The sequence below is a fragment of the Arctopsyche grandis genome, chromosome 2 (assembly GCF_051622035.1).
Source record: "Arctopsyche grandis isolate Sample6627 chromosome 2, ASM5162203v2, whole genome shotgun sequence".
NCBI classification, from domain to species: Eukaryota; Metazoa; Arthropoda; class Insecta; order Trichoptera; family Hydropsychidae; genus Arctopsyche; species Arctopsyche grandis.
In genome coordinates, this window is record NC_135356.1 from 449,042 (window position 1) to 477,013 (window position 27,972).

The following is a 27,972-nucleotide window of genomic DNA, read 5'->3' on the forward strand; positions in this document are numbered from 1 at the left end:
GCCCATCTTGGGCCGTTGACCAAATGTAGCCTTGTAAGGCTCCATTTTTATGGCTTCGTGGTAGGTGGTATTTATGCCCCACTGAACAAAGAGGAGCCCTGCTACCCACGAATAAGTGTTGTTGTCCCGCATCCACACTATTAGCGAGTCCTTCACCGTCTTATTGGCCCGTGTTGTAATAAGACGGTGTTGCAATGTGTTGAAAACATAATAAATCATTGTATTTACTGTGCATAAAAGGTTTCTTTTTAATTTTGTCCCTGTAATTTAAGTAATGGCCACTAGAAATTATGTACTATCAATTATAATTGAAATGCATATAGTCTGTGGGTATAAAGGGGAAAAGAAAACCTACATATTTTATATGTAGCAAAATTTGTAGGGCTGTTAAGTTAATGTTAATGTTAAAATGTTAAATAACTCGTTTGCCACTTCTATCACTTTGTCCTCTTTAGTTAAGGTCTGACACTGTAAAATGCCACATGACATTCTTTCTCCGGGGACCTCTCACACCGTTCAATAATCATTTTCACAATAACAATCAGTACAATTGCAGTGGTGTTTTACTTTTTATCATAAATTCTTTACACTGTAACAACTCCTGTGAAATGCGCCAAATTTAAATTTGAGCAAATTCTATCTGTGACGGTGGGAAAAGTTGAAAAAATTGTTAAAATTTTTAATGTTAATTAATATCATGCAAAAACTATGTACTATGTATAAACACACAGTCAATTACATTGTATTTTTGTGTAAAATAAATATTAAAAGCCCAAAAAACTATTAATAGTGACTTATTGTTTAAATTTAAGGTACATTTTTAGCCCATTCTCAAAGACTTCAAAGAGTGTTTGTCTGTAATAGTCCCGTGTCCAAACAATTTTTGTATTTTAGATTAAACCAATGAGTGAGAGGTGACTACGAGATAGTTAAAATACAAAGTGTTCCAAAGCCCAGGTCACGCAGGGTTGTTTTGGTCCTCGGGACAAATGCATCTTCGGACTCCGGAGAAACGTATGCAGATAGATACAGCGTTTCACCCCGGGTGATTTCTTAGTCGCTCAAATTTTCATATGTACAATTGGTCTGGCCGGTGAAGCCTAGAGCTATGTTCTGGGACATGTGTAATGAAATTAAATATTTATAATAAAATACTGATTTCTTACCAAGGTATAAAATTCCGACTGATAAAATATTGATCAAAATGTATAAAAATAGCATTAATTTATGTATAAGTTTATGTATAACTAAATAAAACATCCTTATTCAGCTGTCACTTTGACACTTGGTTATAATATAACACGCTGTCCAGTTCACGCATTCGGCAAAGAATTTGCCGAATCCGCGAACTGGGCAACGTGCTTGCATTTTTCACGCATTCGGCAATTCTCTTGCCGAATGCGTGTCATAGACAATTTCACGGATTCGGTGTAACATATATATGATGATATTAGAGCAGGCCCGGGCAAACCGCGGCCCGCCAAGTATGTTGGTGCGGCCCGCGAACAAAATTCAAAAAAAGTTTACTTTTTTCTGATCTAAAAATTTCTTTGTTGATTTGTTAAATGTTTTGACAACGCTGAAATTGAGTATGGAAGAGAAATGGCTGAAGTTTTTTAGAGATACCAAGCATATTGAACAGAAGTCATGTTTAATAGAACTATGTGAATATTTGCCATTCCAGCCCACAATGCCAATGTGGAGAGAATATTTTCCCTGATGTCAACACAATGCTCGGATGAAAGAAATAAGCTGACAGTTGAGGCAATTTTGGTTTGCCAGTATAATTTGAAAATGACTTGCGCCCAATTTTTTAATCATGTAAAAGAGGAAAACGATTTAATTAAAAAAGTTAAATCATCGTTAAAATACGATTGGGATAAAAAAGACTAATTTTTTAAAATAAACTATTACCTACCTACTTTTCCTAATTTTATTTATGTATGTAGCACTTAAATGTCCCGTATCAATGCTTGACAATTTTTGTTTTCAAATTATAAAGAAAAAATTTCATATATCACCAAAAAAAAAAGTTATTTTTATTTTTATCATACATTACAAAATAATTTATTTACATAAAATAAATTGTACATTACATAAATTCATTCCATATAGGATTTTGACTGTCATTCGAAACTTAAAGTATGACAGGTCTTATTCGTCTATCACAGTGATAGACGAATAAGACCTGTCATACTTTATAGGTTCTCTATCACAGTGATAGAGAACCTATGACCTGACCTATGGTCAGACACTGATCCAAGAAGCCTTTTGAATGACCCACGTGTTGACTCGTGAAAATTAAAATAAAAAATACCAATAACGTTGAAGTGAAGTGTACTGGTCTTGACATTTTTAAATAATTTAAAAATACATTTAAAGAAATGGATATCAACTTACAGAACATTGTTTCTGTAATGACGGTGCTCCCAATATGGTGGGATAAATTATTGGTTTTATTCAGCAGCTTCAGCAAACTATTAGACATTCTCTGATTGAATTTCATTTTATAATACATCAGCTAGTTCTATGTGCGAAGCAAGGTTTAAAAACATTTTCCAACGTAATGCCAGTTGTAATAATAATAATTATCGATAATAATATCATATATGCAGGAGGTGTTAATATACATTTTTGACCTTCATTTTTTGCTCTTCACTTGTAAAAGTATAATATAAATAAAATAAGAAGAAAACGTAAACCTTTTTGGAGTATCAAGTGTTGAACTTTTCTGTCAACAAATTTTAGGATTTCCAAAGTTATTAGTATTGTTGTGTGAACGGGAACGTTACTCCAGAATCTTCTCAACAATTGGCAATGCATCGATGGGCCTCACAGGTAAAATAGTACACACCTTTCGTGCTTCTGGGACGTTTACCATTTCCAAACACATATTTATTCATTTCAATAACTGAGGCCCAACAAATTCCCAAGTGTTGATTAAAATATCCAGAGTCAATCCATTCATACTAGAAACCGATTTCATGCCTTCAATACACCACTATTCCAACAAATTTAAACCTTTCAAACTTATTTAAACCCATACTCACATCAGCATTCACACTATTATGCCTAATTTGAACTGAGTTAACAATATCATTCACGCTATTAATGTAAAACTCATTCAACCTTTAACCATTATTAAGTACTAAGGATAAAATAAAAAATCTAGCTATTATTTTTACAAGGATTTTTAATTGTGACTTTTATTTGCAACATGTGAAAATATACATATATTATCACTAATCTGTTGATTTTCAATAGTATTACTCCTTAATTAATGTGTATTGTGAAAAATTTTCATGAAATGATATTTAACTTCAAATCCGAAATGTTGTTTTTTAGGGGGGTCTTAAGAGGGCTGTATACCCGAAACCTTAACTTTGTTGCCGTTCCTTTCTTCGATATATATATTGAGTGAATGCGACAGTAGCGCTTCGACCAGATAATACGTATTTCAAATCGACAAAATCGAGGTTTCGTATTCTCCAGTTTTCTCCTCCGAAACTGGACCAATTTAAAAAAAAATTTCATCATCGGTATGAGAAAGATATTTTCTGTTTGTGTGCTTGTATTTTTTTTAAAAATCAACCGTTAAATAAGCACGCCGGGCTCTTTTCGCGGGTGTAAAACAGAGGCGATTTTATAGATGTTTGGCGGCTTCTAGCTCCTATAAAAAATAAAACCACAGAAACATGCCTATGGTGGATATCCATAGCATATTAAAAAATAATTTCTCTGGTGCCATAATTGAAGAAGGGAGAAGTGTAATACGTTTGTATGGACAAGGCGCTGGTGTCCAGCCCTCTTAAGCATGCTAATCCGGGGACCCGGCTTGAGATGCTTGTAAGCAAATTTATAAACAGTATTTATATAATAAACAATCTTTTTATACATACATATATGTATATTGTTATTATTCCACGTTATGAGATTTTTTATGACGCACAAGGTCATATTTATGGATAAATGATTTTAAACAAATGTCACAATTGTATGATTGTATCCCAGTATGAGATTTTTTATGTCGCACAAGGTCATATTTATGGATAAATGATTTTAAACAGATTTCACATTTGTGTGGTTTTATCCCAGTATGCAATTTCTCATGTGATTTAAGGCAATATTTTCGCGTAAACGATTTTAAACAAATATCACATTTGTGTGGTTTTATCCCAGTATGGAATGTTTTATGTGACTCGAGGATAGTTTTAGTAGAAAATGATTTTAAACAAATTTCACACTTGTAAGGCTTTTCCTCTGTGTGAGATCTTAAATGTATTACCAGTCTATCTTTTCGAATATATGATTTTAAACAAATGTCACATTTGTATGGTTGTATACCAGTATGCGATTTTTCATGTGATGTAAGGCCATATTTTCTAGTAAATGATTTTAAACAAATGTCACATTTGTATGGTTCTATCCCAGTATGCATTCTTTTATGTGACTCGAGGATAGTTTTAGTAGAAAATGATTTTAAACAAATGTCACAATTGTATGATTGTATCCCAGTATGAGATTTTTTATGTCGCACAAGGTCATATTTATGGATAAATGATTTTAAACAGATTTCACATTTGTGTGGTTTTATCCCAGTATGCAATTTCTCATGTGATTTAAGGCAATATTTTCGCGTAAACGATTTTAAACAAATATCACATTTGTGTGGTTTTATCCCAGTATGGAATGTTTTATGTGACTCGAGGATAGTTTTAGTAGAAAATGATTTTAAACAAATTTCACACTTGTAAGGCTTTTCCCCTGTGTGAGATCTTAAATGTATTACCAGTCTATCTTTTCGAATATATGATTTTAAACAAATGTCACATTTGTATGGTTGTATACCAGTATGCGATTTTTCATGTGATGTAAGGCCATATTTTCTAGTAAATGATTTTAAACAAATGTCACATTTGTATGGTTTTATCCCAGTATGCATTCTTTTATGTGACTCGAGGATAGTTTTAGTAAAAAATGATTTTAAACAAATATCACACTTGTAAGGCTTTTTCCCCGTGTGAGATCTTAAATGTGACACAAGATGATGTTTTAGAATAAATGATTTCAAACAAATGTCACATTTGTATGATCTTATCTCAGTATGGGATTTTTTATGATACGAAAGGTTAGATCTTCGAGAATACGATTTTAGACAAATGTCACATGTGTAAGACTTTTCTCCAGTATGTGATCTTTTGTGAAAAATAAGTTTTGATTCACTGGGAAATGGCTTTGAACAAATTTCATTATTCTCTTGGTGAATTGTCGGTAGTGAAGACTCATCGTCCCATGTGACATCTTCCAACAAAACTTCTTCCGTCTTGATGTTCAAGCAATCATCTAATCTCAGTTGAGACGTTTCGTAGCTTCGAAAACAAGCCTCTCGAAAGCTGATGAACGATTCCAGATTGGTCTTACACGAAAGACACACTGTGTCCGGCAACCCGTCGCCTCTTTTAACCTGCAGGTGAAAAAGTAGGATTAAGAGAAGAATTAAACAATGGGGTCCACAATAATTGTAAATCGTAAACAGCATCCAACCTGAATTTGACAGCATGTCAGAATGCGTTGCTCCAGACGCTGTGGATGACGATCACCGAAGATCGAGACGGAAGACTCGGCTGGAGCTGATCCAAGACAAAGTCTGCACTCCATTGTCCCTGCATTTAACTGTGACAGCAACCAGACCGATTTGCCATCAACCTTTTATGCACAGTAAATACAATGATTTTTTATGTTTTCAACAAATTATACATAAACATATTCTTGAATATATAGATGACATATAGAAAATGTTTTACAATGTAACAAAGATAAACAAATAACGTTACCGACGATTTGTTTATGTAGATGAGATGTAACAAGTTCATAATAAAATGACCAATTCACGTTTAGATACCGTCCATATTAAAGATGATTATTCATAATGTTTCTTAGATCGATTTATTTATTAGATAGATTTAATAACGACAAGGATTTCTTTAATGTATGATATTAGAAACTTTTACATACATATAATTGGTATTAGTTTGTCATCGGACTGATACCAAAATATTCAATACCCTGTAATTCATTTCATTGCATTCTTTCAATACAAACATTTTCATTGAACATCTGAATTAATGTTTTATTCTAAATCGGCTATTCAGTACATAAGTAAGTATATGAAATGAAAACATACATATGTATGTACTTCAATGTTTCTTAAATCTGTCTGTAACGCGATAGATATAATAACGACAAGGATTTCTTTAATACATACAAATGATCGGTATTAGTTTGTCTGTTTATGACTTTCCATCGCAAAGTCAACATTTAAATGAAACGTTATTCCGAATCAAAGCCAGTGATCTCATATACATATTTCACAACAATAGCCAAGTCTTACGATGGCATAATCATCGCTCTTGTACAAACACGCAGAACTAATCTCTGGCAACGTCCCATTCGACTATTCCAGAAGAAAGAATTCAGCGCTCCGAAGCAGAGATACGAACTTCTTCGAACATACAATTACTATTGAAGTGAACTGAACTGAACACAAATAAAGGGTCCTCTTAGTGTTAGTACCCAATCAGTGTTTTCATAGACCTTCCCGCGGCCGATTTACCGCCTCGGCGAATTAAGATTTAACACTGATTTGACATTCGAACTGTCAAAGTGAAATGAACGCAAATGCGATTGCCAACATATGTAGAAAGCATTCTACTTCTATAGAGGCTAGACCAACCTTCTCTAGAGGCTAGAGAGGGTCTCTGACGTCAGCTGACTCTGACTCTGACTCTGATGAGTGATGAGATGCCCGCGAACTCCTCGACCTCAACCACGAAGACTTTTGGCTCGAACACCTATAATGTATGTGGACTGCTATGTTGACTGCTGTGAAGGCTGCGTAGTTCTTATTTGGGGTCACCAGTTATGTTGAGGTTGGTAGTTGTGAAGGTGTTCTTCACCACCAGTCCGCCATGTGTTATAGACGGTCCCGGTGATTACTATTCAAATGTGAACCTGTCACAGGACAACTGGTCGCTCTAGATCGGTCACTCGTGATCATCCGTCACGCTAAAACTGGTCACGAGAAAACTAGTCACACGCTAAAACTGGTCACGAGAAAACTAATCACACGCTAAAACTGGTCACGAGAAAACTAATCACACGCTAAAACTGGTCACGAGAAAACTAGTCACATGCTAAAACTGGTCACGAGAAAACTGGTCACACGCTAAAACTGGTCACGAGAAAACTGGTCACACCCAAAAAATTAAAATTGGTCACATAAACAAAAATATTCTCAAATACTTTTTATTTACGAAATTTTTATTATTATCGACTAGACATATGTATGTTCGAGCCAAAGGCCCTCGTGGCCGTTGTTTGTGGTCTTCGCGAGGAGTTCGCGGGTATCTGTCAGCCCATCTGACGTTCGCATCGCTCGCATCCGAGAAGGTTCGCATGGCAATCGCTTTTGCGTTTATTTCACTTTGACAGTTCGAATGTCAAATCAAAATTTAATCTTAATTCACCGCGGTAAATGTATCGCGGGGAGGTCTACGAAAACACTGATTGTGTTAGTAAGAGGATCCTTTATTTATGTTCACTTGTTACAATAGTAATTATATGTAAAAAAGAAGGTCGTTTTGTTTTCTCAGCTTCGGAGCCAATGGGACGTTGTTGTTGTTGAACGGCAATTTTTTTTATATTTCATGTATTCAAGAATATGTTTATGTATAATGTGTTGAAAACATAATAAATCATTGTATTTACTGTGCATAAAAGGTTTTTTTTTTTAATTTTGTCCCTGTAATTTAGATTTAAGTATATATTTTAAAATTTATTTGAAAGTACATATATCATACAATTATAATATAGTAGCCAATATTGTCGGTGCTCTCACAGGTATTTTTTTTTTTTATGTATTTGAACCGCTCCATAAGATACATTTCATGTTAAAGTTAAATTATGATACAATAAAGTGTCCTATAAAGAACTTCAACGTGTAATATGTAAAAAAAAAATTCTTAAAATAATAATAAAATCAGTTTAAAATCATTATTTTATATTTTTATTATAAAATATTGTACACATATAAAAAAAAATATAATTTTTTATTTTTGTTTTATTGTAAAATAATAAAAAGCATTTAAAAATCAAACCGGATGTCGGATGTCGGTGATTTTTCAAAGGGTTTTTTTTCTTTCGTCGAAATAAAATTAATAATCACACATTATCCGATAAATTTTACCTCTGAAATGATTTAATTACTTGATTTATTTCGACGAGAGAAATAATTGAAGAATAAAAAAATCCGTTTGATGTGACCGACAACACCCCGGGTTAGCTTCCATCGTTGGATCACCCATACTAATACATGATATATTCTCAGTAATTGCGCATTACGGGGAAGTAAAAATAATAATTCTTTGATTTTTTTTCGATCTTAGTGCGTATCTTCGTAAGTCAAAACATCTTCGACAAACAAAAATCGAGGATTACCTGTATGTGATTGTTGATGATCTAATTTTAGGTCAATCTCGAAAATTTATTTAAATTGTGCATGTTCTGTTTTAACTTTCAATATTTAATTTTAATTTTACTTGAATTTAATTTTAATATAATAATAATAGTTTTAATTTTTAAATTAAATTTTTATTTCGATATTTTGTACGCTAGTGGTTTTAAAAGTTGGCCTGTGGGCCGTTCGTTGGCTTGGTGCGTACGCACCATTACCTCAACTTCTTTGGTACGAGTTGTCAGTATGCAGTTTCCCAGTTACCTGTAAGTTGGTATAACTAGTACCAAAATGTAGACAACAAATGTCTAAATTTGCTGTTGCTGTCAGAGTTAAATGCAAGGACGATGGAGTGCAGGCTTTGTCTTGGACCAGCTCCTGCCGAGTCTTCCGTCTCCATATTCAGCGATCCTCATCCAGAGCGTCTGGAGCAACGCATTCGGACCTGCTGTCAAATTTATGTCGGTTGCTGATTACAGGTTACAATAATTGTGAACCCCGTTGGTTAATTCTTATCTTAATCCTACTTTTGCACCTGCAGGTTAAAAGAGACGACGGGTTGCCGGACACGGTGTGTCTTTCGTGCAAGTCTAATCTGGAATTGTTAATCAGCTTTCGAGAGGCTTGTTTTCGAAGCAACGAAACGTCTCAACTGAGGTTAGATGATGGTTCGAAGATCAAGACTGAAGAAGTTTTGTTGGAAGATGTCATATGGGACGATGAGCCTTCACTACCGACAATTCACCAAGAGAATAATGAAATTTGTTCAAAACTATTTCGTAATACTTGCCTCGAGGCACATAAAAAATTGCATACTGGGGTACAACCATTCAAATGTGACACTTGTTTAAAATCATTTATTCATAAAGATCAACTTGTGTTACATTTAAAATCTCACACGGGGGAAAAGCCCTACAAGTGTGAAATTTGTTTAAAATCATATTCTAAAAAATCTAGCCTTGTGACACATGCAAAACAGCATACTGGGATAAAACCACACAAATGCGAAATTTGTTTAAAAACATTTTTTCGTAAATCTAGCCTTGGATCACACAAAATATTGCATACTGGGATAAAAAAACTACACAAATGTGAAATTTGTTTAAAATCATTTTCTCGTAAATCTAGCCTCAGGTCACATAAAATGTTGCATACTGGAATTAAACCACACAAATGTGAAATTTGTTTAAAATCATTTGTTCAAAAATCTAGACTTGTGATACATTTAAGATCTCACATGGGAGAAAAGCCTTACAAGTGTGAAATTTGTCTAAAATCATTTACTCAACAATCTAACCTTGGAAGACATAACAAATTGCATACTGGGATAAAATCATACAAATGTGACATTTGTTTAAAATCATTTATTCAAAAAATTGAACTTGTGTTACATTTAAGATCTCACACAGGGGAAAAGCCTTACAAGTGTGAAATCTGTTTGAAATCATTTTCTCGTCAATCAAACCTCAGGTCACATAAAATATTGCATACTGGGATTAAACCACACAAATGTGAAATTTGTTTAAAATCATTTGTCCAAAAATCTAGACTTGTGATACATTTAAGATCTCACATGAGAGAAAAACCTTACAAGTGTGACATCTGTTTTAAATCATTTACTCAACAATCTAACCTTGAAAGACACAACAGATTGCATACTGGGATAAAATCATACAAATGTGACATTTGTTTAAAATCATTTATTCAAAAAATTGAACTTGTGTTACATTTAAGATCTCACACAGGGGAAAAGCCTTACAAGTGTGAAATTTGTCTAAAATCATTTTCTCGAAAATCTGGCCTTGGGTCACATAAAAATTGCATGCTGAGATAAAACCACACAAATGTGAAATTTGTATATAATCAGGGTTGTAGAATAGCCGGTACGCGCCGGGTCGGCGTCCAGCTACATTTTAGGGCGCGATTACACAGCGAGGGATGCGGTATGCTGTACGTGGGATATTTTTTTTAGATAGTTTTAAACATACAATAAAAATATTTCGTATATGCGGTATCGTGCGGTATATATGTACATGGGATCGTTTATTCATTGGAGCGGTCTCGTTGAAATTCTATAGAATTGTTTAGACTAACTTGACGGTGATATATACCAATTCGATCCTTCGGATGGAGCTTGACATTCTTCACGTGCAAAAATGCATATCTGTTACCAAAAAAACTCAATTGTCATCTAAAAATAGATAAGTAAAATAGATAAATATACTAGATAACTAGAAACGGAATACTTTTCCGTGTCTACTTATCTAGTATAATATTGGATACACCGTTATCGATCACTGTAATGTAAAAATAGTTTTTCTTAAATAAAAATGGCTTCAAAGCGAAAGCTATGTTCGATACAAAATTTTATTGCTGAATGAAGTACATATATTAAATGAATCTGAAAACAGTGTTGCGTCTTTAAAATCAAATGAAGAAAATAACATCAATTTAGAATCTAGTAGTATAAATATAATAAATGATAGTAGTGATAGTGATGCGATATGTGTGTCTTCCTGGCCAGATGTTTGGAGTACGGAGATGTGGGAGGAAAAAAAACGGAAATATCCCTGGTTAATATGTAAGTCTAATAATATTGGATGTTATATTTGTTGTAATGTAAATTATAGTAAATTCGAAAGAGCAGCCTTTTGAAAAGTTTTTAGATATTATAAATGACTCGGAAATTGAATCAACCAGTAAAGTTTTAGAACTGCATATTTTATAGCTAAACATGATAGACCATATTCTGATTGTTTTGATCTATTACTTTCACAAGAATGAAATGGATTGGAAATTAGCCATAGTTTGCATGCAACAAATATAATTGATCATGTCAGTCAAAAAAAGAAATCTCGGGTATGCGAAAAAATTATAGAATTGAATTGAAAAAAATTGTGCAAAATCGAGCGTACCGGCACCTCAAAATTTAGCGTGACACCACTATATAATCATTCAGACATAAATATAAACTTGTGTTACATTTAAGATCCCACACGGGGGAAAAGCAGTGATGTGCTGTAAAAATTCTATCAACCGACTTGCACCTTGGCAAACACCCTCTCACCCCCATTTTTATACAATTTTGTTCTCAAATTGTAAATAAAAAATTTCATACATTACAAAAAAAAAGTTATTTTTATTTTTATCATACATTACAAAATTATTTGTTTACCTTAAATAAATTATACATTACGTAAATTCATTCCATATAGTATTTTGATTGTCATTCGAAACTTTAACTGTGACTGGTCTTATTCGTCTATCACAGTGATGGAGAACCTATGAAAATTAAAATAAAAAATACCATTGACGTTGAAGTGAAGTGTACTGGTCTTGACATTTTTAAATAATTTAAAAATACATTTAAAGAAATGGATATCTACTTACAGAACATTGTTTCTGTGATGACGGTGCTCCCAATATGGTGGGATAAATTATTGGTTTTATTCAGCAGCTTCAGCAAACTATTAGACATTCTCTGATTGAATTTCATTTTATAATACATCAGCTAGTTCTATGTGCGAAGCAAGGTTTAAAATATTTTCCTATGTAATGCCAGTTGTCTATGTAAAAACAGTCATCAACTTTATAAATGCAAAAACTTTATAAAATAGCAAATTATAATATTATCAAAATAAGTCATCAACTTTATAAAATAGCAAAACTTACCCATTTATACATGCTTAGTTCATGCTTACTTGTGTGATTATTTTATTTGTTATTAGTTTGTGAATGAATAGAGTTCGCAGATTAAACAAATTGTGTAATATTTAACTAGGTGAATGAAAATGAAAAAAACTACAAAATTTTATTTCTAGCATTTATTATATTCAACAGGTAAATAAAAATAATAATCTGTAATAACATATATAGAACATTTGTTATAAACACAATTCATATTTTATTGAATTATCGAATAAAATAATAACAAATGAATCCAGCAAGTTGAAAAAAAAACAGTTAAATATCAGGAAAGTAATCATAATAATAAAATATATCAGTGTAAAAAAGGAAAAATTGGAAAATGCAAACCTTATTCATATAAACATACATATTCTTTGTAATAAACACGATATATACTTTATTGAATTATCGAATAAAACAATAACAAATGAAACCAGCAAGTTGAAAATAAAACAGTTAGTTATTTGGAAATTAATCATATTATTATATTATACAATATATGTATCCATAAAAACACAAAAAATAAAATAAAACTTATAATTACACGTAAGCACTAAAAATATACACACAAAAATTAAACCAAGAATCTAAAAATATACAATATGCACATACATTAAATTATTATTGCAAATTGGCTATTCGTCTTAAATATATTAACTTATCTTCTTCTTCATCATAGGAACGTGCAACTTGAGCAAGTTGCTTTTCTTTTTTTTGGCTCTAACTGTCCCATTTTAAAAATGTGATATTTGTGCTTGTGGCATGAGATGTCTCTTTCTAGACCATTGAATAATACCCACACACTCGGATGGCTGCAATGAAAAATCGAGTTTAGGGCATTGTGAAAGCCTTCACAACAAATTTTGGGTTGATTTTCCAACGCAGCCTGGTACCGGTTCCACAAATTTATTGTAAATATAGCTGCCCTCCCAGCTGGTCCTACATATATATGTGGAGTAAACATAATTCAGTATTTCATTGAGTTTTTCTTTTGTTCCAAACGAAACGAATACTGCCCTGACTTGGTCGCTTGGTACGCAAGCCAAGGCAGCCAACGATTTTAATTTGAGTTTTATATTGATGTCGGATTCGTATTCATTCCTCAATCCCACGCTGTGTATTTTTTTCAAAACGCTCTGGCATAGATGGAAGTGACACCCCTTTACTTCAGAATTTTCAAAAGCACTTTGAGCCGCATTCATGCACGCATTTTCAAAATCTACCAATATTTCTTTTGGCGCTAGATTTGGAAGCAGCTGAATATTCAATACCCTGTAATTCATTTCATTGCATTCTTTCAATACAAACATTTTCATTGAACATCTGAATTATTGTTTTATTCTAAATCGGCTATTCAGTACATAAGTAAGTATATGAAATGAAAACATACATATGTATGTACTTAAATGTTTCTTAAATCTGTCTGTAACGCGATAGATTTAATAACGACAAGGATTTCTATAATACATACAAATGATCGGTATTAGTTTGTCTGTTTATGACTTTCCATCGCAAAGTCAACATTTAAATAAAACGTTATTCCGAATCAAAGTCAGTGATCTCATATAAATATTTCACAACAATAGCCAAGTCTTACGATGGCATAATCATCGCTCTTGTACAAACACGCAGAACTAATCTCTGGCAACGTCTCATTCGACTATTCCAGAAGAAATAATTCAGCGCTCCGAAGAAGAGACACGAGCTTCTTCGAACATACAATTACTATTGAAGTGATCTAAACTGAACATAAATAAAGGATCCTCTTAGTGTTAGACCTTAGACCTTCCCGCGGTACATTTACCGAAATGAACGCAAATGCGATTGCCAAGTAGAATGTAGAAGATTCCACTTCTATGATTGCCAACCTTCTCTAGAGGCTAGAGAGCGTCTCTGGCGTCGCTGACTCTGACTCTGATGAGTGATGAGTGATTAGTGATTAGTGATGAGTGATGAGATGCCCGCGAACTCCTCGACCTCAACCACGAGGGCTTTTGGCTCGAAAACCTATAATGTATAATCTCATTATATATAACAACTTGTATGTCGGTATCAACATGCGAAGCTCATATGTCTAGTCCAGTGGTTCTTAGCCTGAGTTCAATCGAGCCCCAGGGGTTCAGGGTAATTGGACTATTCGTCACATTGGGGTGGTCACAAAGACAATTTTTGCCATGAAAATCGCGAATACACAATATTTGGCACTCAAGTTCTCGTTACTATGATAGTTATCGTTAGTATGATGGACTTTTCGGCTGCCAGATGTTCCGTTATAGAGATTTTAGTGACTTTGTGACCAGTAATCACCGAACCGGGGTTCAGTGAGTCAGTCTCAGGGGTTCGGCGGAATTTCAGCAGAGCCAGGTTCAACAGCAACTCTTCAGAACAACAACGCTCTCAAAATTTTTGGTGTCAACAAATGGCAACGTACTCTGTTATTGCTAAGAAATCTCTGGATGTTTTGATACCGTTTGTTACTAAATATCTTTGCGAGCAATCCTTTTCGAGGATGCTGGACATAAAAACGAAGAAAAGGAACAGACTTTGTTGCGAAAATGACACAAGAGTGGCACTTGCCAAGGTGAAGCCGTGCATTTCTGAACTGGTCGCTGAAAGGCAACAGCAGAAGCCACACTGAGTAAATATTCATTATTATGTTTTCGTTTTTGTGTGAAAATCATGTTTTAATGGTTTTGTTCTTTGAACACAGTGATGTTGATGCACGGTTCATTTTGTGCACCAATAAAATATGGGTCTACCTCACGGGACCGAAAGTGAAAAGGTCGAAAAAGCAAATATCGGAAGGCAAAGATCGTAAATCGAAAGATCTTAAGTCGAAAGATCAAAAAAAAAAAGGGTGCATGGTAAACGGTACTATGTATATATAATATATATATGAGTGGCATGCGGTGAAATTATCTCTCTTTATGTCATACAGCCTTGTTTAATGTGCGCGCGCAGGATTCGGGAGGAAAAGCCTGTTCCTCTTGTTCCTGTTGTATCCTGCTCGCGCGAATAAGTGAAGATGTACGACGGGGGGAGAGAGAGTTTTATCGCACGCCACTGATATATATATATATATATATATATATATATATATATATATATATATATATATATATATATATACATGTTTTGAATTTGAAAAAAATCATATTTTATTTTTCGAATTAAGAAGGGTTCAGTGAATGCGCATATGAAACTGATGGGGTTCAGTATGTAGGCATATAGTACAACTGAAATGATCTCATCAGGTCACTGCGACACATATCCAGGAAAGTCATTAACGCATGGCACACGCTCGCCTCGTCAAAAGGTCGACACGTGTTTCTATACACGTGTCTGGGAAACAAAGAAAGAACTCACTGAACCCATAAAAACCACGAACTACGTCCAGGCGTATGAACCCATAAAACCACGCTCGCAGCATAACTAGGGCAGCGCGAGTACCAAGAACAAAATATGTGCACACGACACACTTCAACCCAAAACGTTTATAAAGCAACGCAGCAACCTCCACCGGCAGAGTGAGCCTCTGGAGTTCAAACAGATCACTTCTCCGAAGAAACCTCTTCGTACATACAATAACCATTGTACCAATTGAACGCAAATAAACGATCCTCTTTCAAACTACACAACACGTGTTTCGTTAGACCGGGATACGGTCAACATACCTTCCCTGTCTTACACTGATGACCGCCGACTACTAAATTGGCGATCTTACAAGTACCTCCAATAAGGTTAAGAACCACTGGTCTAGTCGATAATAATACAAATTTTGTAAATAAAAATTATTTGCTAATAATTTTTTTTGTGCGACCAGCATAGAAGTAGAATGCATAGAATCGCTCTCAGCCTCCAAAAATGTTGCTACAAAAACTCAGCGCGGCAGAGTTTGTTCATTGTTTGCTAAACTTCGTCTCTCTCTTCGATGGCTCGCTTTTAGACGATACTTTTGTTAACAATGACCATTCTATGCATGCTACTTCTATGGTGACCAGTTATCATACGACTAATTTTTAATTTTTGGGTGTGACCAGTTTTCTCGTGACTAATTTTAGAGTGTGACCAGTTTTAGTGTGAAGGGCGATCACGTGTGACCGATCTAGAGCGACCGGTTATCCTGTGACTGGTTTACATATGACTAGTAGTACGTTTACCTCAACTTCTTTGGTACGAGTTGTCAGTATGCAGTTTCCCAGTTACCTGTAAGTTGGTATAACTAGTACCAAAATGTAGACAACAAATGTCTAAATTTGCTGTTGCTGTCAGAGTTAAATGCAAGGACGATGGAGTGCAGGCTTTGTCTTGGACCAGCTCCTGCCGAGTCTTCCGTCTCCATATTCAGCGATCCTCATCCAGAGCGTCTGGAGCAACGCATTCGGACCTGCTGTCAAATTTATGTCGGTTGCTGATTACAGGTTACAATTATTGTGAACCTCGTTGGTTAATTCTTCTCTTAATCCTACATTTTCACCTGCAGGTTAAAAGAGGCGACGAGTTGCCGGACACGTTGTGTCTTTCTTGTAAGACCAATCTGGAATCGTTGATCAGCTTTCGAAAGCCTTGTTTTCGAAGCAACGAAACGTCCCAACTGAGGTTAGATGATTGCTTGAACATCAAGACGGAAGAAGTTTTGTTGGAAGATGTCACATGGGACGATGAGTCTTCACTACCGACAATTCACCAAGAGAATAATGAAATTTGTTCAAAGCCATTTCCCAGTGAATCAAAACTTGTTGTACATACTAAAGAAAAGCTGTTCAAATGTGAAATTTGCTTAAAATCATTTTCCCAAAAATCTACCCTCATATCACATAAAAAATTGCATACTGGGATACAACCATTCAAATGTGACACTTGTTTAAAATCATTTATTCATAAATATCAACTTGTGTTACATTTAAAATCTCACACGGGGGAAAAGCCTTACAAGTGTGAAATTTGTCTAAAATCATTTACTCAACAATCTAACCTTGGAAGACATAACAAATTGCATATTGGGATAAAATCATACAAATGTGACATTTGTTTAAAATCATTTATTCAAAAAATTGAACTTGTGTTACATTTAAGATCTCACACAGGGGAAAAGCCTTACAAGTGTGAAATCTGTTTGAAATCATTTTCTCGTCAATCAAACCTCAGGTCACATAAAATATTTTATATAATCACATATATATAAAAATCTGTAATTTGACTCGGATTTTACATATATATTATGCTATATTTACTATATGTTTTTTTATACATATCTATGTACATCCCGTTGTCTGTTGATTTTTCTATAAATAAAATAAAAATAAATAGCTTTTAGCAGATCTCACCAATACTGTTTATCAACTGTCGAATCAAATGGCCGCAATGTCAATTTGTTGCACTAATATGATGGCGAAGATGGACGAATTGAAGAAATAATTCCATATTGAATATAAATTCATTTTAAAATTGATTGATATAATATGTATATGTATGTATTTATCATATTTTGCACAATAATAAACACACAAAATCTCCAAACCTTGTTTTTTGCACCGTTTTGACTAAATGTATTATACTACGGCCTTTAGAAGTATTAATCTTAGTATAATATTAAAAAAAGTTTATTTATGTAGATGTTTTACTTTTAATTGATATTCATGTACATTATAAAACTACACATGTTGTTTGATGTTTTTGCAAGTTTCATTATAAATGAGAAAGTAGCGAAGGTCAATTTTCAATTGCAAAAGCACTATTTTAATTTGACTTAATTCATAAATTGTTATTATTACTTATAGTTTTAATTGCTTTTGAAGTGAATCAGTGTTTTAACCATACAAAAAACAATGTAGCAAATTAAAAGTTAAACTCAAAAGGACCTTGCCACAGTTTTCGAGCTACATATGTATGTAGAACTTCCAACATCGAGATGAAGATTATAATGGTGTACATAAGTATTCTGATACTTCACACATTAAAACATCATACATAAACACATAACAAATAATGAGATCTGACCGTCCCATGATTTTATCTATGTATTTGAGGAATATATGTACATATATAAGAAGGTCACAAAACAAAATTGAATAAATAAAGCAATTTCGATACAAATTGAGCGCAAATATAGGGAAATTTGCACACGACAAAAGTTCTAATTCCGGTTGTCGGATTTTGTTGGAAATTTTTTTAAATACTTAAAAGCACTATAATCACTATAAGTACATTAAATATCAAGAAAATAAAGATAATTTAAAAGGTCAAAATAAAACAATGGAATATTGTTTTAAAGAAAAATACTACTTCCGGGGTTCGAATTTTGTCCAAAACCTTATCAGCTCTAAGTTATTACACAAAGAATACAAATTTTCAGCTTGATACGTTCAGGGGTGTGCAATGACAACATATTTAACTTTTCTAAGAGGAAAAAATCCCACTTCCGGTTTATAAAATTAAATGATTTTTTTTTATTTTCTTCACATTGATACAAGGATTGCACATGGATATTTTCGTGAAGATCACACATGTTTAAGGGGTGGAAAAAATTAGTGGAAGAAAAATCGAACAAGAGTATTGACGGATGCTAACCAAATTTAATACATTACAAAAATACAAAAAGAAAAGAAAATTAAAATTGAATGAATAAGACAGGGGAAAAGTTTGGCCAATAGATTTCAATGGCTTACTTAAGTAATAATCTCTTCATTTGGCTTTGTGAAAAATCTTCGTTTTCTCTTTGTGTACTGCTTGCTGCTGGATTTTGCTCGGATCCAAGATGAAGTAGTGTTTGTACGTGTTGGCTCTGCGACACGGACTTGTGATGTATCCTCAGGCTCTGCTATTGATGAGTCTCGTTCCGTAGCAAGTTTGAAGTCTCCGCTTAGAGATTCTGGTAGTTGGATTTTTTGCTGGGTTTGAAGGATGAAAATCCACCTGGTCCACTTCGAAGTTGTCTATCTAACGGTTGTTCCTTCGTTTAGTAGTGATGTCCAGTTATTCAGCTTTATCCGCACCGCTGCCACCAATTTTATGTTACGGGGACGAGTAGGAGATGGTATATAAGAATATTATAGTCACAGATTTTGTCAAATGATTTTATTCTTTTAAATAGCAGTAAGTATAAACGACATTAATGTACAAGTTACTAGTCTCGAAGTGCCACCACAAGTGGTTAAATGAAGGGTCGACAGAGGTATTTATTCAATTTGCGGGATACATATTCAATTTAACCAATCACAGAGCATGGATACATATGTCTAAATCTGAAAATGACTAGAGTTTAATTTTGAAACAAAGTATTTTAATAACAATCTGGGGGAAGAAGTAATAAAACTTAATAGTAATAAACATATGTGTGAATTACAGGGGTTAAGTAATAAGTATGCTAGGGGAGAAGTCAATAAATTGTAGTCGTAAGTCCATGGCAAACGTTAAAAGTGGAGTTAAAACAATATCTAATAATTTAATAATGTGCGTGGATCTAAGACAATAATAACTTAAAATCTGGATAGAAACATACGTTGGCAATAAAGACCTTTGTGGGGTTGACAATTATCAATTAAGTTGACAATGGATCCGTCTTTTCTTTACATATGACCATTGATTTTGAGACACGCATAGATGTCTTGGAAGTTCCAACCTGTATAAGAGCCGTCTAGTGTGTTAAAATTTTATAAATTGGTTGAAAATATTACTAAATGTATACTTTACCAAATTCAATAGATGGCAGCAGTCAAAAAAATTCAATATAGGCTAAAATAATTTATTAAATATTACAACTTATATTTATAGTCGAAAACGCGATAGCAAAATCCGCAAAAAAGCAACCGCGTACAGGGCATGTTCGCTAAATTTGGTGACGCGGGCAAAGTTCAGTTAATAGACGTAGCAAAATTTCATCCAATAAATATAACGCAAGCCAAACAATAGATTTGTGTATTTAATTTTCAATTACCTTTACTCTCAAAACTATTTAAATAAACTGCAATGAGAAGAAATGTCATGAGAAATGCACGCATGCAGCCACAATGTAAAAATTTTAACAGTATTTATATAACAATTTTTTTTATATTTATTCCAGTATGCAATTTTTTTTATGTTTCTCGAGGTTAGATTTTTGAATAAATGATTTTAGACAAATTTCCCACTTGTATGGCTTTTCCCATACAAGTGGGAAATGTGACAAATGTGACACAAATGTACTTCTGTGAATAAATGATTTTAAACAAATGTCACATTTGTGTGGTTTTATCCCAGAATGCATTTTTCTATGTTCCTCGAGGTGAGATTTTTTAGAAAATAATTTTAAACAAATTTCACACTTGTATGGCTTTTCCGCCGTGTGAGATCTCAAATGTTTGACAAGTGTATATTTATGAATAAATGATTTAAAACAAATATTACATTTGAACAGCTTCTCTCCAGTGTGTAATCTTTTGTGTAACACGAGTTCGGATTTATTGGGAAATGGCTTTAAACTAATTTCAGTATTTTTTCGGTGAATTGTTGATAGTGAAGGCTCATCGTTCCAAATAAAATTCTGCAGGCTTGATCTTCAAGCCATCGTCTAGCTTCAGTTGAGACGTTTCGTGGCTTCGAAGACAAACTTTTCGAAAGGCGGTCAACGATTCCAGATTGGTTTTACACGGCAGACACACCGTGTCTGGCAACCCATCGCCTCTTTTAACCTGCAAGATGAAATGAAAAAAAAGTAGGATTCAGCGGTGAGAAGAGTTTGGTCCACAATAGTTGTAACCTGTAACCTGTAACCAGCACCGACCTGAATTTGACAGCAGGTCCGAATGCTTTGCTCCAGACGCTCTGGATGAAGATCGCCCTGGAAGATGGAAACGGAGGACTCGGCCGGAGCTGGTCCAAGACAAAGCCTGCACTCCATCGTCCCTGCACTCACCGTCTCCATCGTGACAGCAACCAGACGACTCGACTTCGCCTCGCTATTTTTTTTTGGTCTAAATTTGGCACTAGTTATACCAGAGAAATATTAGGCCACAAATTATTTGGTTGTTTTATAATTCCAAAAGTGGTCTGTAAAACGGTTCGGTGATTGCTAGTCATATGTGAACCAGTCACAGGACAACCGGTCACACTAAAACTGGTCACACCCTAAAATCGGTTAACCAGTTTTCTCGTGGCCAGTTTTAGTGTGACGGGTGATCACGTGTGACCGATCTAGAGCGACCGGTTGTCCTGTGACTGGTTCACATATGACTAGTAGTCCGTTTACCCTGTAAAACAATGAAAAATTTATCAGTAATTAATTATAAACTTGATCAGTAACTTATTCTAAATAATCAGTAGAATATAATAAACGATCAGTAATGTATTCATTTTTGTTCAGTAAATAATTATTTAATAATAAAATATCAAGTATCAAGTATACATATTTACATATATACTCGATACTTTATAATATATTGTGGCGGCTCGCTATACGACATGGTCGAGTTTGGTCACCTTCGTGCGAGTGGGGACCAACTCGATTATGTTCGGAGCTAGCCACCTCACTCTGCCTTCAGCTGTCATAAATAAAACACGTGCATTCAACATGCCAGTCGTCTCATTCGTTCATCCCCCATATTCCAGGGAAAAAAATCAAAGTCGACGGAGTCGTATATGACCCTTTGGGCTAATGACACATATTTTTTTCCAGAGAATGCAAATAAGCAATAAGTCCTACTGTATTAGAAACATAAAGATAAATAAAAAATATGTAAAAATAAAAAAACTTACGTATGTTTTCTATTCGACATATCTGCAACTTAATATTAATTAGCAAATGCCATTTTTTACGAGATTTGGGCAGTTTTGAGCAATATTTGGGCAATTTTCCTTTGTGACGAATTTTCGTATGACAGGACACCGCGCGAGCGATTTTTGTAGCGACGGTTAGGCTGGTAGCGATTCACATTTGGGATGTAATCACCGAATCGCCATATTTAAACAGAAAACAATTTCATCATAACGAAATGTGATTATTTACAGACATAAGTATGCTTGTGACAGCTTCAATATGTTTCGAAACCTTACTGCGTTGAAATTAATCACGATTTATAATTGATCATGACAAAGATGATTTAGAAATTTCAGGCATTGGTTAATATTTTAAACATATCTTACAAAAGTTCACGTTTTACAGTATAAGTAAAAGATTATAAATAAACAACAAAATCAATATTGCCATTGGCTGGAAAACGAACGATGGCTAAGGGCGATAACCCGAGACATTTCTATTTATGGGACACATTCTATATATTCTATATATAGTATTGAAATTACCAGACATCGGATCAATAGCTGGAATTTTGATTTCCTGCCAGTGCGAATATTACTTTCCATAATGTTTACATCGTATGTCAATTTTATTAATTCGACAAGTATTATTTCATTATTTATAAGTAATATGCAAAACACAAATGAGTTTCTATAGACTGGGACACTGGTCAACACACATTTTTGTTCTAAAATTTAAATGCTCGACGTTTTTTGACCAAGTTCACTTGTTTCACCAAGTTTGTCTCGATGATTCTTTTCAATTTAGTTTTCTAACTCTAAATCTATTAATTATTAGCTCATTAACATAAACTAAACTACAGTTAATAAATCTAAAATCGAATTTTTCGTGTTTTGGTGTTATCAAAATTTATTTTATTCACTAATTCATATTATATTGTTAATATGCTTAAATTTGATGATCGGTATTTATAATATAAACCGCTTTTCTAAACGTGTGGGGGGGGGGGGGGGTTTAACTAGCGGGAAGTTGGGAAAAAAAAGGTTTTTTTCCCTACGATGCAGCGGTCGGCGTTTTTTTCAATTCCCCGCTAGTTAAGCCCCCCGCACCCCTCAATTAGTGACGACAAGATCTCCGCAATCGACCTTTCGTACTTAGAAGGTAACAACCTACTGAGAGAAAGTGTGCATGCGCCATGTATTTTGCATGCGCCAAAAGGGAGACCAGTACATACTCACTTAATTTGCACGAGCAGGATACAACAGGAACAAGAGGAAAAGCCTAAAAAAAAGTTGAAATTTCCTACTTTTCCACGAAAATCGCGGATATTGTATATCTGGCACTCGAACTCTCGTTAGTATGATATTTCGTATGGGTGCCAGATATTCCGTGATCGGGATTTTAGTGAAGTGTGCGGAATAATCACCGAACCATGACGACTTGAGCTGTGTTCTTTAGACCAAATTTCACTAGAGGATGAATTGTATCGAGCGTCAATTCCCAATGCAGTGCAGACTCTGCTTGTCTTCTGGTCCAGCCGAGGCTTTCGTCTCCATCCATGGAAATCCTCGGTCACATTTGCTGGTCCTGCTGTCAGCTGCAGGTCGTTTACCCTCACATTTACCTCGTGAATCTGATCAATATGTTAAAGATAAAGCCAGCCAAACAAATGTATGTTAACGATCTCGTGAATTTCACAATAAACGGAATCCATAATATTCGAAAAGAATCCAAATTGAATATATGTATGTATTAAATCGATAAATTGTTGAAATTTGTAATCACTTTTTAATTCCGTTTAATAAACAGCTGGTTTAATAAGCGTAGGTATAATAAGTCTAACTCAATCACAATCAATTACACAATCTCGAGATTTAAATATTGACGAAAGATCGCTTAGCACTCTTGTTTCCGAGTTTACTTATTTCCGATTACGTTTACATACTGAAGTGAAATAAATTTTTAAAGCAGTTTGCAATGGAATAATTTACTGTACATATTTCGTTGTGGATTATATTTATATTTAATATTAGTGTTTCTAGAAAAGTTTTAATTGTGGCTTCAGTCCTTATTTTAACCAGGATTTTTCGGTTTATTTGAACAGTTAGGTTAAATTACCCGGTTTGCCATCTGAATTAATTTTAATATAAACCTTTCGTATTTGCAGGTCAAGAAAGACGAAAAGTTGCCAGATACGATATGTCGTCCTTGTAACAACAATCTGGAATTGCTCATTAGTTTTCGAAAAGTTTGTCTTCGAAATGATGAAATTTCGAAACTGAAGCTAAACAGGCATCTAATTATCAAGACAGAAGAAGATTTAATATTGGAAAATGAGTCTGATGTTAGTTAATTCGCCACCAAACGTTAACAACACCCATGTCAATGATCAGATGAAGGACAATTTATATAAATGTGATATTTGTTCAGAATCGTTTACTTACAAATCACAACTGACGATACACAAAAAAACTCATGGGGAAAAACCATACCAATGTGACATTTGTTTAAAATCATTCACTCGAAAATGTAGATGTGTAAAACACAAACTAATTCACATGGGAGTAGAATCAAATAAATGTGAAATTTGTTTAGAATCGTGTACTAATAAAGCCAGCCTTATAAAACATAAAAAAACTCATGCTGTGGAAAAACAATACGCTTGTGACTATTGTTCAAAATCATTCTTTAGAAAATATTCCCTTGGAATGCACATAGCAACTCATAATGCAATAAAACCATACAAATGTGACATTTGTTCAAAATTGTTTTCTCACATAGCCTGCCTTACGAGACATAAAATAATTCATACTGCGGAAAAACCATACAAATGTAACATTTGTTCAAAATCGTTTGCTCAAAATGCCTACCTTACGTCACATAAAAAAACTCATACTGAGGAAAAACCATATAAATGTGACATTTGTTTGAAATCATACTCTCAAAAAAAGTATCTCCCTGAACACATTAAAACTCATACCGGGATAAATCCATATAAATGTGACATTTGCTTAAAATCATTTCCTCAAAAAAAGAGGCTCACGACACACACAAGAACTCATACTGGGGAAAAACCATATAATTGTGATATTTGTTTAAAATCATTTGCTCTCAAATTCACCCTCAAGAAACACCAAAGAACGCATACTGGGGAAAAACCGGGCAGGCGTAAACTCGGTGACACAAACTCGAAGACGCCAAAATCCACAACGGCAATTTATAAACGGCACACTCAGTGATGGCATATGAAATCCATACGTCAAAGTGAAAGTTGGCACCGAAAATGATTTCGGTGGAAATGTGGGTTTTTAAGAACATTATATGTACATTAGTTAATTAGAAGAAAATTTATATATCAGATAAATATATGTACATGAATCTTTTAATTTTAAAATATACATAGTTGTAATTATATGTACCACGAAGATTATCTTTAATATTTAACCGATTTTATCATTAAGCTTATGTATGCGATAGCTGCGACCAGCTTCTTCATAATGTCTTCGTCAATGGAAATATGTTGATGTCTCACACTTTCTTAATTTAATTCACACGTTTGTGTATCAGATTTCAGAGCTAGTAATTAAGAAATGCCATTAAATGATTTGTTCAAAAGTTAAACACTTTCCATTAAATTTACTTCCTTTCTGAAATACTTACAATACATTAAATTCCACTTCAAGCAAATTATCTGATCTGATATCGATCAACTCTTCTTGGGCTGTCCATGTAATATGATCATATTTTAAGGACTTGGCAAATGGTGTTCTTATCCAAATGTTCCTTTCATCCTCATTCAAGTTTGGGAAATATTTCCTTAAATATATATATATATACATTTTCTCCACGAGAAATCATACGGCTCCCCAGGGGGTCGTGACCCCCAATTTGGGAAGCACTGGTATAAAGAACTGCAACGTGTAATCTGTAAAAAAAAATGTGAACGAAACATATAACAACATATAGACAAAATTAAAAAAAAAACCTTTTATGCACAGTAATAAATAAGTAAAGATTTATTATGTTTTCAACACATTATACATAAACATATTCTTGAATATATGTAATATAAAAAAAAATTGGCGTTCAACAACATTCAGTGAATCATTGGGATACTCCTCGGTGCCTCCACATACATACATACACTAATCCGTCAAAAACTGCAGCCATCGAGCCTGATCGCTTATATTTCATCGGGAGCAATTGAGCTCGTAGCTTTGAGATAAGATCCATGCACCAGACCTATATTTTCATGTTTCGTACATACATATATAAAACATTGCTAATTGTTGAATATCAGTAAATTGAGTAATTGTTGAATATGAGAAGTGAAAAATATGGAATAGTACAAGTGATATTGTTTCGAGTTGCTGACTATCACCGATTTAATTACCAATGTATTGATAAGTAAGTAATATGTATGTACAATAGAACCACGATTATCCGTATTGTTAAAAACAAACACAAAGTTTACGATTTTGCTGCTTTCAAATGCATAACATAAAAATTCTAAAATATATATGTACCTAAATCTAAATTACAGGGACAAAATTAAAAAAAAACCTTTTATGCACAGTAATAAATAAGTAAAGATTTATTATGTTTTCAACACATTATACATAAACATATTCTTGAATATATATTATTTGGTTTGATTGCTTGAAATACTTTTTATTATTACGAAATTATGTTCACAATACATATTATATCTATTTTAATAGCTACTGATCTACTGATCATTTTCTATTTTACAATTTTGTTTTATTTTATTTGGTTAGTAATCATAGTATTATATTATTCTAATTTTAATGCACAGCCTAATAGGAAAAAGAGCTCAAAAACCTATTTACAATTGAATATATATATATTATAATATGGCAACGTCCGAAGCTGAGAAACGAAAACGACCTTCTTTTTTACATATAATTACTAGTCACCGGAGCCTGAGGGGGCCGTGTATTGTTCAAAGGTTGTAAATGCATTGTTAAAGGTATGCCGAACAATGGATAGCACTGTGACTATCCTACCTCTAATAATTACTATTGTTACAAGTGAACATAAATAAAGGATCCTCTTAGTGTAAGTACACAATCAGTGTTTTCATAGACCTCCCCGCTGTACATTTACATTTATAGGTGAATTAAGATTTGTGATTTGTCAAAGTGATTGCCAAAACGCAAAAGCGATTGCCAACCTTGTCGGCGTGGCTAGAGGCTAGAGAGCGTCAGATGAGCTGATTCTGATGAGATGCCCGCGAACTCTTCGCGAAGACCACAAACAACGGCCACGGCCACGAGGGGCTTTGGCTCGAACATATGTCTAGTCGATAATAATAAAAATTTCGTAAATAAAAAGTATTTGAGAATATTTTTGTTTGTGTGACCAATTTTAAATTTTTGGGTGTGACAAGTTTTCTCGTGACCAGTTTTAGCGTGTGACCAGTTTTTTCACATTTCAGGTTCACATTTGACTAGTAATCACCGAACCGAACTTACACGATGTATGCCAAAGCGGTCGTTCACGGCATTTTACACTTTTGCGTCTTAAAATAAAGGGATCACTCAGGCCGGTCGTAAAATCTTTCGTTACGCTTGGTTAGATGTTGGTGATGAATTTTAAGAAAGTCACACGAAATTAAATCAGTTCCTTTTGGAGTTTTGACGGAACAACATCGAACGCTTTACTAGTTGCAGATATGTCGAATAGAAAACATACGTAAGTTTTTTATTTATCTTTGTTTCTAATACAGTAGGACTTATTGCTTATTTGCATTCTCTGGAAAAAAATATGTGTCATTATCCCAAAGGGTCATATACGACTCCGTCGACTTTGATTTTTTTTCCCTGGAATATGATATATGTAAACGCAATTTCTCTTATTCATATTATACAATTTTACTACTGCAGAGATACTGGAAGAAATTGATGATTGGGATCCCTTTTAAGAAACAATAACAAGATTTTTTTTCGCTCGTTATAATATTTCTCTAGTTGTAAATGCGTATCGTCGTAATTCAACACATCAACGATGATCTCGTTTC

At 33.9% G+C, this 27,972-nt stretch overlaps 3 protein-coding genes and 1 long non-coding RNA gene across 5 annotated transcripts; 2 read left to right on the forward strand and 2 right to left on the reverse strand.

The window, feature by feature from the left end:
• Positions 1 to 3,189: 3,189 nt before the first annotated feature.
• LOC143922906 (uncharacterized) lies at positions 3,190 to 5,700 on the reverse strand. The gene is made up of 2 exons (XM_077446315.1): positions 5,545 to 5,700; positions 3,190 to 5,464 (listed from the first exon to the last, which is right to left on the reverse strand). The coding sequence occupies exons 1-2, from the start codon at positions 5,656 to 5,658 to the stop codon at positions 3,917 to 3,919; spliced, it is 1,662 nt and encodes a 553-aa protein (XP_077302441.1). The 5' UTR covers positions 5,659 to 5,700; the 3' UTR covers positions 3,190 to 3,916.
• Positions 5,701 to 8,755: 3,055 nt separating this feature from the next.
• On the forward strand, positions 8,756 to 11,636 carry LOC143922429 (uncharacterized). The gene is made up of 2 exons (XM_077445655.1): positions 8,756 to 8,973; positions 9,054 to 11,636. The coding sequence occupies exons 1-2, from the start codon at positions 8,860 to 8,862 to the stop codon at positions 10,344 to 10,346; spliced, it is 1,407 nt and encodes a 468-aa protein (XP_077301781.1). The 5' UTR covers positions 8,756 to 8,859; the 3' UTR covers positions 10,347 to 11,636.
• A 7,120-nt stretch (positions 11,637 to 18,756) lies between these two features.
• On the reverse strand, positions 18,757 to 21,247 carry LOC143922908 (uncharacterized). Of its 2 annotated transcripts, XR_013261663.1 has the most exons (3): positions 20,961 to 21,158; positions 19,701 to 20,868; positions 19,266 to 19,443 (listed from the first exon to the last, which is right to left on the reverse strand). XR_013261663.1 is itself a non-coding variant. In XM_077446319.1 (2 exons), the coding sequence occupies exons 1-2, from the start codon at positions 21,099 to 21,101 to the stop codon at positions 20,701 to 20,703; spliced, it is 309 nt and encodes a 102-aa protein (XP_077302445.1). In that variant the 5' UTR covers positions 21,102 to 21,247; the 3' UTR covers positions 18,757 to 20,700. The 2 variants fall into 2 exon arrangements, 1 of the variants encoding a protein (XP_077302445.1); XM_077446319.1 differs by having other exon boundaries at positions 18,757 to 20,868; positions 20,961 to 21,247.
• A 2,141-nt stretch (positions 21,248 to 23,388) lies between these two features.
• On the forward strand, positions 23,389 to 25,900 carry LOC143922692 (uncharacterized). Its single transcript, XR_013261626.1, has 2 exons — positions 23,389 to 23,535; positions 24,100 to 25,900. It is a non-coding gene; the product is annotated as an uncharacterized LOC143922692 (long non-coding RNA).
• The last annotated feature ends 2,072 nt before the right edge of the window (positions 25,901 to 27,972 follow it).

Coding starts and splice junctions, on each gene's coding strand:
- LOC143922906 (XM_077446315.1), bottom strand. CDS start 5,658: ATGGAGTGCAGACTTTGTCTTGGATCAGCTCCAGCCGAGTCTTCCGTC. Junction 5,465..5,544: donor TGACATGCTGTCAAATTCAG/GTTGGATGCTGT, acceptor TTTCACCTGCAG/GTTAAAAGAGGCGACGGGTT.
- LOC143922429 (XM_077445655.1), top strand. CDS start 8,860: ATGGAGTGCAGGCTTTGTCTTGGACCAGCTCCTGCCGAGTCTTCCGTC. Junction 8,974..9,053: donor GGACCTGCTGTCAAATTTAT/GTCGGTTGCTGA, acceptor TTGCACCTGCAG/GTTAAAAGAGACGACGGGTT.
- LOC143922908 (XM_077446319.1), bottom strand. CDS start 21,101: ATGGAGACGGTGAGTGCAGGGACGATGGAGTGCAGGCTTTGTCTTGGA. Junction 20,869..20,960: donor GGACCTGCTGTCAAATTCAG/GTCGGTGCTGGT, acceptor TTCATCTTGCAG/GTTAAAAGAGGCGATGGGTT.